The sequence below is a fragment of the Trichomonas vaginalis genome, chromosome I (assembly GCF_026262505.1).
Source record: "Trichomonas vaginalis G3 chromosome I, whole genome shotgun sequence".
NCBI classification, from domain to species: domain Eukaryota; phylum Parabasalia; order Trichomonadida; family Trichomonadidae; genus Trichomonas; species Trichomonas vaginalis.
Genome location: NC_067203.1, coordinates 8,980,769 through 8,993,994, shown reverse-complemented (window position 1 = coordinate 8,993,994; position 13,226 = coordinate 8,980,769). Strand labels below are relative to the sequence as shown.

Below are 13,226 nucleotides of genomic sequence, written 5' to 3'. Positions count from 1 at the left end.
TCGTCAAATAATTTTATAGCTTTACCTATCTCATCTACTTCAAACGTTTCTTTACCTTTCGTGGGAGCACCATACATTTTCTCAAACTTTTCAAGTAGTTTGTTTCAGCAGCTCTCATATCGTTAACAAACACAACCTTGACTCTATTGACTATACTGTCATATCTTTGAGTTATATTATATGTTCTTCCTATCTTATATCTTTTTGTATTGAAGTCCTTCGGTTTCTGAACGATGTAAAGTAAGCCTTCACTGCAACGTTCCGTATCGAATGAACCATAAGTTATGAAGTTATATCCAACAACTGGGTCTAACCATAAAAAACTATTGTATAAGACTTTTGTCTATAAGATATGTTTTGTTCCATAGAATCTTACCGATATCATAAGCTCAGGATTTTTTGTCAAATTTTCTGAGTAGAAGCATTTCTAACCCAGTCGTGGGATGTTTTCTTTTCAGATAGTGTTAAAATGTCTGACAAAGAATATTTGTTGTATTTCTTTGAGTATCTTACGTTTAAATCACCAATTCTAACCACTTTGGTCTCATTGTCTATCTTTTTAACTGTTTCAAACTCAGTGTTTGTCATTTCCTGTTCTTACATACAAAATAAAAAAAATATTTTAAAAAAACTAGCGTTATTTTTTCTGTCTTAAGGAAATTCATGAATTTCATACGGAATCCCTTCTCTCGGTTTTCCGAGGGAAGCAAGCATATGCCATTTTACTCAGATTTTTGTTGCTGAATTCAATAAAAATATATTTTAGGTGAAGAGGTGAGATTTCACCTGTTTTTTCACCTAATTTTTCACCTCATGAATTTTCATGATTTCATCGTACATGTTTTGTCAAGACTTCTTCGTACATGAATTTTCATGATTTCATCGTAAATGTTTTGTCAAGACTTCTTCGTAATGAGCGTAAATGACCCAAAAATATATTTTAGGTGAAGAGGTGACATCTCACCCGTTTTCTCACCTCTTTTCTCACCTCAGTTATTTTATAAGCGTTTTACATGAATTGTACGATGTATATTTGAAATTCTAAACAATTTCGTAGCTTCTATTTCTTCTTTTAGTATGTCAAATGTTTTAACGATACCGAAAGTTTCTTTATACTTCTTCTTGACATCAGATAGAAGGAAATCGTCTGCTGTTGGATAGTTTTTGTTCAGAAATGCTAACATATCCATTTTATTTTCTGCTGGCTTTTCTGCTTCTTTCTTTAAATCTGCATAGTCGTTTCTCATTCTTTCTATCTCTTTGACGGAGTAGTTATATTTCTTCATTGCTGCTTTACATTTTGAACATTGCGGGTTCATTTTTGCATTGTACATTGAAATAAAACCTGCAAGTATGACTAAGGCGTCAATGGTTTTCTTTAACTCAAAAGTTGCTGGTTTTATCTGTTCGTTCCATACTTTACCTCTTTTATCTTTATCTCTTATCTGCCATACACATTTTGCAACTAACGAAACAAAGTTGTCGTAGGTCTTAAACTCCTCCGATTTATATATGTCAGAGATGTTCTTATATACCATATCGCAGTCTTTGTCCATGACTTTGTGGTTGCAATGAAAACCAAGGAATTCATAATTTACCTTACGTATGAACTTCTTTATTTCTACCGAGTCAGTTGGTTTCACTTCTATTTCATCGAATTCAGGAATAGTAAGCTTTTGTTGTTGTATTTCAGGAAGTTTAGGTAAATGGTCAATAATATCCTGCATTTCATAAAGATATTCTTCATTTGTTTCATCTTTCGCACTACAGTCTAAATCTCCTTGGAGAAGTTCTTGCTTTATCTTCTGGATTTCTGTTTCGAAAGTATATGAAGAAGGAATGAAGCTTTTCATCTCTACTAACATTGACGTAGGATTCATGACTAACGAGTTTGGTGCTGTTGTTGCTAACATGTTCTTACAATAAAAATAAAAAAAAATATTTTATAAAAAACTAAAATATATTTTTTATCTTAAGGAAATTCATGAAAATCCAACGGGTGAGAAAACAGGTGAGAAAACGGGTGACATCTCACCTCTTCACCTAAAATATATTTTTGTCGAAAAAAATGGTTCATTTACTCACAATATTTTTGTACAAAACGACCCCAAACTTTTAACTTCTTTTCTGCAGCTTCAAATGCTATCTTAGCGAGTTCATATTCTCTAAATTCTCTCTTTAAATCTTCTTGTTCCCATTGGTCTAGTTCGTATGGAGAGTCTCTATAACCAGAACATATCTCACGTTCATGTTCTATTTGTTTTTCATGCATTTTTCTAACTTCTTCTTCGAACAAAGGTTTTGCATTCTCTGCTGTATCTTCAAGTTCTTCTTCATCTAATTTCTCATGAACTTTCTTGTCTATGGAGTCCAGAATTTTTCCAACTGCTATACAATATTTTGGAGAAGCCCACATTGCTATATAGTTTACAAGTCTTGGGTCTACATACGTTCCTCTAACCTGTTTGATTTCATCAGGAATTCCTGCATGAACTTTGTATAAAAAGCAACCCGCTGTTTTCCGCGGGTTGGTATATTCTTCACAAAATGCCTCAAAATACTCTTCCCAGGACTTATTTTCCAACAACCTTCTAAAGTCTTTCCTAAACTGCTGACACATATTTGTTGCGTTAATATAACCATCCTTGTCTCTACGTAAGACTTCAATACCGTTGTAAGTGCCTTTTGTGAATGTTTCGCCATTAGATTTGTTCGTGAACGTTTTTGCTTCGACTGTCATACTGTTCTTACAATAAAATAAAAAAATTATTTTTGGTGGGACGTCGGACATTCGTTTGTGGCTTAACCGTCGGACCACAACGATAAAAATCTCGACAAAACATATACGATGAAGAAGTCTTGACAAAACATTTACGATGAAGTCTTAACAAAAAATATACGATGAATCTATTTCCTGTGTTGTTGTCAAAATGTCATGTTGTCACACTTTTTCAGAGAAGTTAAAATGACCGAGTGACCGAGTGACCGAGTGACCGAGTGACCTGGTCGCCTAAAATATATTTTTTTCTATCTTAAGGAAATTCATGACAAATTCAACGGGTGAACTTTGTATAAAAAGCAACCCGCTGTTTTCCGCGGGTTGGTATATTCTTCACAAAATGCTTGTTTTGAGGTCGAGCCACTTTTGGCTCCACCTCTTTTTTCAACCAAAAACTCATTTTTGTCGAATTCAGCACAAAATTCATGAAAATTCAACGGGTGAGAAAACAGGTGAGAAAAGAGGTGAGAAAACGGGTGAGATGTCACCTCTTCACCTAAACATTATTTTTGGTCATTTACACTCATTTACGAAGAAGTCATGACAAAGCATTTACGATGAAATCTTGACAAAGCATTTACGATGAAGAAGTTTCGACAAAACATTTACGATGAAATCATGAAAATTCATGAGGTGAGAAAACATTTACGAAGAAGTCTTGACAAAACATATACGATGAAGTCTTGACAAAACATTTACGTTCATGTTTGACAAAACATTTACGAAGAAATTCATGAAAATTCATGAGGTGAGAAAACAGGTGAGAAAACGGGTGAGATGTCACCACTTCACCTAAAATATATTTTTACTGAATTTAGCAACAAAATGAACGAGGTCAGGATGTATGTTGCTGAATTCATTCATAACACCCTTTGTAAGCTCATAAAATGCTTGTTTTGAGGTCGAGCTACTTTTGTTCTTTGTTTTTCAACCTGAAGCATTTAATATATGTAAAAATATACTGTTTTAAAATGGTATGCCATATAGCTTCTTGAATTTGTTAAGAAATATTCGAACGTGTTTTCCATCTGTATCTCTAGCGTTTACATAAGCATAGTCTTCCTTAGTAAAACATACTTGTAATTTCCTATAGTTTACGCCGGTATAAAAGTAGAAAGAGTCTTGTTCTTCGCTATAGTAGTAAAATTCAAACGTATGCTTGCCATAGTCTGTAATTTCAATTGTTTCATCTTCTAGTTCGTCGACAAATTCGAATACAATATCTCCAAATTTGCCTTTGTTCTTATTGTTTTCAGAACAAGTGACCCAACGCAAGTTTTCAAGTCTATTGTCGTTTCTTATACGGTTTATATGGTCTACAAAAGGTAAATTGTTAGGGTTCGGTATAAAATGAGTTGCAATGACAACATGTTTAAAATAGTTTTTTCCACCCATCCTCATCATAGCATATCCGTCATTTCCCTCCCATTCGCTTAAAACTCTTTTTGTCTTTTTGTTTCTGACTTCAAATGACTCACAACAGTGAATTTCATATTTCTCATCTAACAAACAAGTTTCCCAACGGTCTTCTCCAACAAACTCAGCGTACATTTCAAATAAAATAAAAAAATGTTTTTTTGAAAAAATATATTGTTTTAAAATAGTATGCCATTTCATATTTCTCATCTAACAAACAAGTTTCCCAACGGTCTTCTCCAACAAACTCAGCGTACATTTCAAATAAAAATAAAAAATGTTTTTTCTTTACTTAACATAGCCACCTGCTGCCAAAAGTCTTTGACGCCAACCCATACCAGCTAATGAAGGTTGACTTGGTTTAGTTTGGAAACTAAACTTTGGTTTTGGTTTATCTTCAGTTTTTGGTTTCTCTTCTTCTATCTGTTTTTCGTCACTTTTCGGTTCCTCTGACTTTACTTCACTTGCAGGAACAGTTGTGTCGTCAACATCTTCATAAATATCATATGCCATTTGTTTTTGTTTTCCTTTCAACTTTTTGTGTTTGTTGTAAAGTTTAGAATATTTCGACTCTAAGTCAATGAGATGTTCTATAATGAACTGTTGGTCAGTGAAGTAAACTTTTCCATTGTTGTCTCGAAAGCTCCTTCAGACTTCAATATTTTATTTGTGAGAGTCTGTTTCTTTTTTGAGATACTAGCCGTTCCATTTCTATGAAAAGTGACTTTGTAGTTAGGGTTTGTATTTCCAGACCTGGCACTTTCTATTATTGAATTTTTCTCTTCATCTGTAAGTTCTTTGACAGGTTTTGACAATGGTTCTGAACTTTTGTTTGTGGTGTCAAATCTACCGTTTCAACTTCTTCGGTCATTTCATCTCAGTAAAAATTTTAGTTTGTTTGTTTTCAACTGGTTGTTTAGGTTTTTTAAGTCGGTCTAAAACTTCCTGAGGTATAGGGAGGACTTGACAAACACGTGGTTGTGTAACTGCTGGAAGCCGACAAATCCATCTTGAACCATTTGTCTCAATGCTGTATTGTTCATTTCATCTCAGTAAAAAACTTTACATTCCCCACGTTTGAGGCGGTTGAGGTTGGTTATTGTTTACCCATTGTTGTGCATGGTTATATCCTCTGTTAAAGAATCTTTCACCTTGGTCCATATAGTGTCCTGCTTGGTTATAGTAGTCATTTGCTTTGTTATAATAGTTTCCTGCTTGTCTTCCTACATTGTCCATCCATCCTTGAACTTTTCCTCTTGTTTCAGGATTTGGAATAAGATTTGCTGCATCTCGTGCTACCTCCCAACCTTTCTGTACAGTTTGTATAATAGGTTGTGCTTTCTCTTTAAGTATACCTAATGTACTCAAAATCTTCCTTCCAACTCCAAATACACCTCTGGCTATTGTTCCCACTGCGGGTAAAAATCTGGATGCAACTCCTGCTAATGCGCCAAATAAACCCATTTCTTATGGGTTAAAAAATGACGAATCCAAACAAGGACCCCTATGTTTCTAAAGCGACAAAGAAAGCACTCATGGTAAAAATCTTTAGTTCAACACCAAATGCTTGGTTTATGGATATCTTGGAAAACATTCCGAGGTATAGAGAAGATGGACCACCATACTGGCTAATATTTGTCGGTCAAAACACAAGATACTGTGAAGCCATACCATTACAGTCCAAAAATATTTTAGATGTGAAAACTGCTTTGACAATATTCGTTGACAAATACCATCCAACAAAACTGACATCTGACTGTGAAAGTTCTTTCAAATCAGATGATGTAAAAAACTATCTGCGTTCAAAAAATGTAAACCAATATTTCATTGTCGACCAAAACCATTCTGCTCTTGGTGTCATTGACAGTTGTATAAAAATCTTAAGAGACTTAAATCAACCACAAGGTGGTGAGGTAGATGAAATGTCATATGACGACAAATATAGACACTTCTCCATGGCAAAGATGAGACAAGTTTTAAATATTTACAATAGCCGTAAACAAAAAGGTTTGGGAAACCACTCCCCCGAAGAAATGAAAAACAACCCTGACTTAGAGAAAGACTATATATTTAATAGTTTAGTCAAAAGAGACAAACAAGAAAGAATGCCAGGCTTCAAACTTAAGAAAGGTGACAAAGTAAAAATAGAAATACCTAAACGCGACCCATATGAAAATACTATTGACTATGACAACAATGGGAACTCGACAGGTACTCATATTCGTGTTCGTAAAAATAGAAGAAAGTATACAAGAGAATATTATGAAGTTTTAGGCAAACATGGCAAAATGTACACACTGCAAGCAGAAGATAAAACTACTATTGTCAGACCTCGTTTCAAACTTGTCAAAGTTCAAGGTGGTATACTTTCAAAGACAGTTCCTAACAAATATAAGACAACTCCTGACGAATATGCTAAAGAAGTTGAAAATGACGACTAAGCAATTCTATACCATGCGTAAACTGTCATGTAAGGTGGCATGTATTCTTTACTTTGTCCCGTTGTTTGCGTATATCCTGAAACGAAATGTGTATGGTTTCCTTCTCCCTGAGTGTCACTCCAGTAACAATTTATAGCAAACTTAACGTCGTCTTTAACATCATATCCTTTACCTTTTGTCATTCCTGACCAATCCCAATATCTATGCTTATGCCAACCTGCTTGAGATGTACTTAAATCTATGTAGTGACTGTGTGCAGGTAAATTTTCACCTGAAATCGTTTTACTTCCACCTGTTTCCTTTGAAGAGTTTGCACAATACAAAAACCTGTCGACTATTTGTTCCCATGCACCAACACCAAACATTACTTGAGGACCTCTTGCTTCCATAGATGTATAAATAGAACCTACTGGGTTCATTAAATCAAACATATGAGATATTATAGGATTGTCTCTTTTGAACTTAAAATATAGTGCAACTATTTCAGGTTTCTTCTGGTTTGTGTCAGAATATTTTTTATAATATAATCTTATGTTTTCAGGGTAGGTAAAGTCTTGACTATAATATTTATTTCTGTCATCTTCATAATAGTATACTATTCTCGTTTTTTCTATTGCATTATATCTTTTATATCTATAAAAATCTAAATATAATGTTAGCTTTTGTTCATCTACATGTGGTGTTCTGACGTCATCTCCATAGTCATAATAATATGGTGCTGGAGCTGGGTCAGGCAATGTCATATCTGTCATTTCATAAACTCTTAAATATTTCTTTTGTTCGTCTCCATATAAGTTTAAGTAGCAGTTGTTGTCTAATGGAACTTTAACTTGTGTACCATCGTTCTTTTTATAGCTTACATACATTTCATTGTTATTTTTCGGAATGAGTTTATACCGTATACCATTTCTTAAGGACTGTACAAACTCCCATCTAAAATATTTTTTTCTTCATTGACAGAAAAGTCACCAACAATAGTTTCAATATTTTTTGTTCCAACTAAACTTTGGTATATTTCATTGACATATGTTTTATCTGCTTTCTTTTCAAGGCTAACGTTTAAGTCTGTTATTTCAGAAGATGTATGTGTATGTCCAACGGCACTTTTCCTGTTTAAGGTTTCTTGTAAGTCTGTTATTTCAGATATAGAATGTGTATGAGTCTTTTTAGAATATTCGTTTTCAGCTCTTGTCACTTCACTTGACATTTTATTGTCAACATATGTTTTGTCTGCTAGTTCAGGATGAGTATGTTCTTTTGTTGCATAAGCATTGTTAGCTCTTTCTTCTTCTTTTGCTATTGCATCGTCTACATACTCTTTGTCAGCTTTGTTGTCAATATCTGCTTTCAAAAGAAGTTCATTTATAGGTTTCTCGTTTAAAGTTCCTTTTGTTGGATTTATACAGACAGTATTGTTCTTCTTGTCTTGAAACAGAAACTCATCTGTCATTGGGTTTAATGTCAGTTTTAAGTTTCCTTCTTTCAATGACTCAGATATCTTAGAATAGTTTGAAAAGTTTGTTGTGTTCTTATTTAGAGCTTGCAAAATGAGTTGTCGGTTGTGTTGTATTTCTCTCATAGACGCTGTTTCATTTGACATTTTTATTCTAGATAAAATATGCTTTCAATAGAAAAAGAAAATTCAAGAGTTGCTACAACTAAACCATTAGATGAACTTTTTACGAATGTCGGTCAAAAGTTTGAGACAGAGACCGTAAAGCATGAAGGCTATCGTTTTGACTACCCATTGAGATGGCTAAGAGACCCATCTGTCACAAAAGCTATTGGCTTTCGTAGAATGAAGTTTGTGTCTGTAGAAGATAAAAGTTTTCCATTTATTGTAAGGTTTCATATAGATTATATATCTGAAGGGAAACGAAAAATGTGGGAAGAAATTGAGCTAATACAAGTTGACCTTTCATCTTCTCTACAGACTGCGTTAAAAAATATAGAAGATAAAATAAATTCATGTTATGCAAAATATGCTGATGAATATGCAAATACCGAGAGCACACTTTATGTGAGAATTGTATATGACAAACAAAATTCACAAGTGTCATTTCAAATCTACGAAGACAATCCAAAGAAAGACGAACAAATATATACAGAATTCACTGCAATGTCATGGTATTATTTGCAAAGAATGTTAAATCAGAAAGTCGAACTTCCTTTAGCAAATATTTACAGTCGATATGCAAGAGATGAACCATATTTATTTAAAGATGTTTTCGACCCAGCTGCTATTATTGTTCATGCTTCATTTTCTGGCGCCCAAAACTCTTTCTTATGCTTGGCAAATGACTTTTACGAAAAACCTACAAAGTTATACGAACCACCAAGTGGAAGTATTTCAGACTTTCAAGTATGGTTTACTACAGATGGAAGAAAAAGAATAATTCCATTATACCATGCGTTTTACTTAGAACTTAGTTTCATATACAACTACTATCGAACGGTAAAAATATAATTTTTTAATACGGTTGAGGTGTTGGATTTGGTTGCCAACTAGACTGTGGTGCAGGTTCAGGCTGTTGTATAACAGGAGCTTGTTCTTCTGGTTCAGGGTCTTTAGGTATAATACCAACGAACTGACCTACCCTTTTACCAATATTTTTGACACCGTTCCAAATTCCTCTTCCTACGGTTTTTATTCCATTCCATATACCTCTTCCAACATTTCGAAAGAAGTTTCCTATCTTACTGAAGAAACCCATTTTACTATATGTAAAAATCTAATGTCCGCCTAGTCTCTTACGTTTCCTGTTGAGTTCCATAGCATTCTTTAACTGGAGCTCATACATTCTGTTTCTCCTCTGGTAGAAACATATTCTGGGTCAACTCCTGTGTTCGCGTCATCTGCATAAAGTTGTTTATATCCCACTTCAGGGTTTGTATAAAACTCTTTCCATCTCATATTTGCATACCATGGTGGCAAACCTAACGCAGCGTCATTTGACATGGCAGTTTGCATTTGTACATCTGTTGGCACTTGACCATAGTTTGCCATTGCAGTTTGTATTCTAACTTCATTTGGAATATTCTCTGGGTTTGGTTGTCCAGGTTGCTGTGCATTCGCTAAGTTCTGTGCGTCCATTTAATATTAGATAAAAATATCTCTTACGAGTACATATACTGAACATTTGCAGGCATTGGTTCATCTTCATATTCTCTGTACTTTTCTGCCACGTCAAATAAATAAATGACACAATGGAAAAAACCTAAAACAAGTAGTCCTATTTCAAACCACATTTACTTACTAATAAAATTTCTTTGTTATGACACTTTCTCCGGTTTATAGGACCTCTCTCATATTCTATCTTGTCATATATAAACTCATAGTCATGTATGTCCTCTAACCATCTCATAACGGTTTCCAAACCACTTTTATCGGATGTAAAGTAAAAGCATGGATGGTTATGTAAAACGTCTAAAGTTTCTAAAGAGTCTCTCAAAGTCCAGTCTACTTGGTATTGAAAATCCCATGTGTTATAGAACGGTGGGTCCACTATAAAGAAAACATTTTCCTTGTCTTTATATTTTTCATACAACTCTGTCCAATGACATCTCACAAACTCTATACCCTCAATATATTTTTCTATGTCCTCTTTGAAAACATTTGTATAGTTAAGATATAAAACTTTTGACATAAGTGTTTCAATGTCATGAACTCTTATAGAACCACTATATAATAGTCTAGCAGATATACTATCCCAGTCTATATATTCTGCTTTTTTCAAAACCTCTCTGACAGTATTTTTCTTATCTAATGGTATACGTTCCATCTTGCCTATAGGTATCTTTTCTTTTAACTCTTTCAATATTTTGTTTGTGTCTGGTATATGTTTGAGACGGTCCATATAGTTGTCGAAGTCATTGCATATAATCTTTGAGTCTGGGAATATTGTATGGCACAAATGGGATATATAGAAACTTCCACCGAACAAATCTACAAATGTTAGACCATTCGGTAGTTTCTTAAGTTCTCTCAATAGAATATCTTTACATCTACTCTTATTTCCAAAGAACGGTAACGGTGGTTTTGTAAAATTCATTTATATATAATAATAAAAATGTTTTTCCCTGAAAAGTGACAGAAAAGTGACAAAACATGAAAACATATATAATTTGTGAAAAGCTCCTGGAAGACCCGTATATAAGAACTTCAGATGGAACACATACTTTTTCAGTAAGGACATATGAGGTGAGATGTCACCTGTTTTCTCACCTCATTTCTCACCCGTTGAATTTTCATGAATTTCTTCGTAAAGACTTTGTTAAGACTTCTTCGTAAAGACTTTGTTAAGACTTCTTCGTAAAGACTTTGTTGAGATTTCTTCGTAAATGAGTGTAAATGACCCAAAAATATATTTTAGGTGAAGAGGTGAGATTTCACCTCTTTTTTCACCTCATTTCTCACCTCTTGAATTTTCATGAATTTCTTCGTAAAGACTTTGTTAAGACTTCTTCATCTAATTTCTCATGAACTTTCTTGTCTATGTTTTGTCAAGATTTCATCGTAAAGACTTTGTTGAGATTTCTTCGTAAATGACCCTAGTAGTATATTTTTGGTGTAAATTTCATGAAAATTCAACGGGTGAAAAATTAGGTGAAAAAACAGGTGAAATCTCACCTCTTCACCTAAACATTATTTTTGGTTCATTTACACTCGTTACGAAGAAGTCTTGACAAAACATTTACGTTCATGTTTGACAAAACATTTACGAAGAAGTCTTGACAAAACATTTACGAAGAAGTCTTGACAAAACATTTACGATGAAGTCTTGACAAAGTCTTTACGATGAAGTCTTGACAAAGTCTTTACGATGAAGTCTTGACAAAGTCTTTACGATGAAATCATGACAAAGTCTTTACGATGAAATCATGACAAATTCACGAGGTGAAAAAAGAGGTGAAAAAACAGGTGAAATCTCACCTCTTCACCTAAACATTATTTTTGGGTCCTTTACACTCATTACGAAGAAGTCTTGACAAAACATTTACGAAGAAGTCTTGACAAAACATTTACGAAGAAGTCTTGACAAAACATTTACGAAGAAGTCTTGACAAAACATGAAAACATATATAATTTGTGAAAAGCTCCTGGAAGACCTCCGAATAAAAACTTCATTTATGTGGGCTAGAAGGCACGAAGTGCCTGGAAGGTCACCCCAAGAAAAAAAAACTTCATTATACTCATTCATCCTCAGGGCTAGAAGGCACGAAGTGCCTGGAAGCCCCGCTACCTTTTTTTTTTTTTTTTTTTTTTTTTTTTTTTTTTTTTTTTTTACATATTAGAGATGGGTACTTTTATATACTTATTAATAGTTTCAAGCCCTATAAATTTTGATTCTTATTTCGATTGAAGATTTTGAGATGCCTATTCCCAATTTTGAGTTTCGAAAGTCAAAAATTGAGTGTTTTAACGGTTAAATAAATATCTCGAATGAATATATATAAGATTTAAGTAAACAATTAAAAATAAAATATACGAACAAAAATAATTAATGCCTTCTGGCTTGTGTATTAGGTCTAGTATATGTTTTTGTACCACTCACAGTAATAATCCTTGATAAAGCGGATGATCTTGAAGAAGATCTAGAACTTAGCTCAGGTAAACTTCTATTTTGAGTCTGATTGATTATTGATTTACTCTCATCCTTTGCTTCCTTTCTAAGAGCCTTTTGAGAACGAAGACTTGATTCTAAATGAGAAATAACTTTATCGAAGTAAGAGAACTTCTTTTCGTACTCGGGTTCGATTCGAGCCCATTTAAATTCATATCGTTCTTGTAAAACTTGCTTTTGCTGGTCATGTTTTGCTGTTAATTTTTCTCTTTGAATTCTCCATTCATTATACCATTCATTACGCTTAACAGCAAGTTCATATTCTGTTAGAGCCTCTCTTTCTTCTCGAAGTTGAACAGCTTGGTCATATCTGCCTGTACCTTTAAGTTTTTCTTCGATATGCTTTAATTGTATCAATTCTGGTGATAATTTACGGAATTTGGGAGGTGGTGCTTCACTTTGATCATATTGTTTATCTAATTTGTCAAGTTCTGCATTTTGGACTTTTTCGAGGTCTTGAAATGCTTTGATTTTCTCTTCCATTAACGAATTGTATACTTGTTCGCGCTTTTTGCGGGATTTCTCGTATTCTGATTTGACATCTGAAAGTTTTTTCTTGAGATTATCGATTTTTTCTTTTTGAACAGAGTCATATTGTGATGCACCTGATGCTAACTGTAAATCTGCGGTAATTTTTTCAATATTACGTAACGTATCGTAATCAGATTTATTTTCTGCATTTTTCTTTGCGCGTCTAAGTGCACACATTACATCAGTTACTTGAGATGGGTTGACTTCGTGTACATCCCCACCATCAATAAGTCTTTGCGCTATTTGATCGTACTGAGATGTATCATCTCTTTTTGATTGAGCTTGACTTGAAGTCCTCTTTGTTTTCAAAAGAGGCGTAGTTGTCCCACTCTCATTAATGACCACAATGTTGGTCTTAGATGAGTTAGGAGTGTTCTTCAAACTCATTCTTTTGTGAATGGAATTGTAAATAACAAAATAACGTCCAAAAATCAA

The 13,226-nt window shown here is 33.8% G+C and overlaps 7 protein-coding genes and 2 pseudogenes across 9 annotated transcripts, besides 1 other annotated feature; 2 read left to right on the top strand and 7 right to left on the bottom strand.

The window, feature by feature from the left end:
• Window positions 1–7,804: part of a mobile genetic element that runs on past the window's edge.
• TVAGG3_0955070 (organellar and viral DNA polymerase type B) lies at window positions 1,197–1,913 on the bottom strand (the record flags this gene model as incomplete). The annotated part of the gene is made up of 1 exon (XM_051253334.1): window positions 1,197–1,913. A coding segment is annotated over one exon (717 nt), but the record flags the coding sequence as incomplete, so codon positions are not given.
• On the bottom strand, window positions 2,078–2,740 carry TVAGG3_0955060 (uncharacterized protein; the record flags this gene model as incomplete). Its single annotated transcript, XM_051253333.1, has 1 exon — window positions 2,078–2,740. One exon carries the CDS (start codon window positions 2,738–2,740, stop codon window positions 2,078–2,080), a length of 663 nt encoding a protein of 220 aa, XP_051078907.1.
• TVAGG3_0955050 lies at window positions 4,484–5,066 on the bottom strand (annotated as a pseudogene). Its single transcript has one exon. A coding segment is annotated over exon 1 (583 nt).
• TVAGG3_0955040 (uncharacterized protein) lies at window positions 5,258–5,659 on the bottom strand (the record flags this gene model as incomplete). Its single annotated transcript, XM_051253332.1, has 1 exon — window positions 5,258–5,659. The coding sequence occupies one exon, from the start codon at window positions 5,657–5,659 to the stop codon at window positions 5,258–5,260; it is 402 nt and encodes a 133-aa protein (XP_051078906.1).
• TVAGG3_0955030 (uncharacterized protein) lies at window positions 5,677–6,636 on the top strand (the record flags this gene model as incomplete). Its single annotated transcript, XM_051253331.1, has 1 exon — window positions 5,677–6,636. The coding sequence occupies one exon, from the start codon at window positions 5,677–5,679 to the stop codon at window positions 6,634–6,636; it is 960 nt and encodes a 319-aa protein (XP_051078905.1).
• A 714-nt stretch (window positions 7,805–8,518) lies between the features above and the next one.
• Window positions 8,519–9,103, top strand: TVAGG3_0955010 (uncharacterized protein; the record flags this gene model as incomplete). Its single annotated transcript, XM_051253330.1, has 1 exon — window positions 8,519–9,103. The coding sequence occupies one exon, from the start codon at window positions 8,519–8,521 to the stop codon at window positions 9,101–9,103; it is 585 nt and encodes a 194-aa protein (XP_051078904.1).
• A 4-nt stretch (window positions 9,104–9,107) lies between these two features.
• Window positions 9,108–9,350, bottom strand: TVAGG3_0955000 (serine threonine-protein phosphatase family; the record flags this gene model as incomplete). The annotated part of the gene is made up of 1 exon (XM_051253329.1): window positions 9,108–9,350. The coding sequence occupies one exon, from the start codon at window positions 9,348–9,350 to the stop codon at window positions 9,108–9,110; it is 243 nt and encodes an 80-aa protein (XP_051078903.1).
• An 18-nt stretch (window positions 9,351–9,368) lies between these two features.
• TVAGG3_0954990 lies at window positions 9,369–9,730 on the bottom strand (annotated as a pseudogene). Its single transcript has one exon. A coding segment is annotated over exon 1 (362 nt).
• Window positions 9,731–12,137: 2,407 nt separating this feature from the next.
• Window positions 12,138–13,178, bottom strand: TVAGG3_0954980 (uncharacterized protein; the record flags this gene model as incomplete). The annotated part of the gene is made up of 1 exon (XM_001316037.1): window positions 12,138–13,178. The coding sequence occupies one exon, from the start codon at window positions 13,176–13,178 to the stop codon at window positions 12,138–12,140; it is 1,041 nt and encodes a 346-aa protein (XP_001316072.1).
• Between the last annotated feature and the right edge of the window lie 48 nt (window positions 13,179–13,226).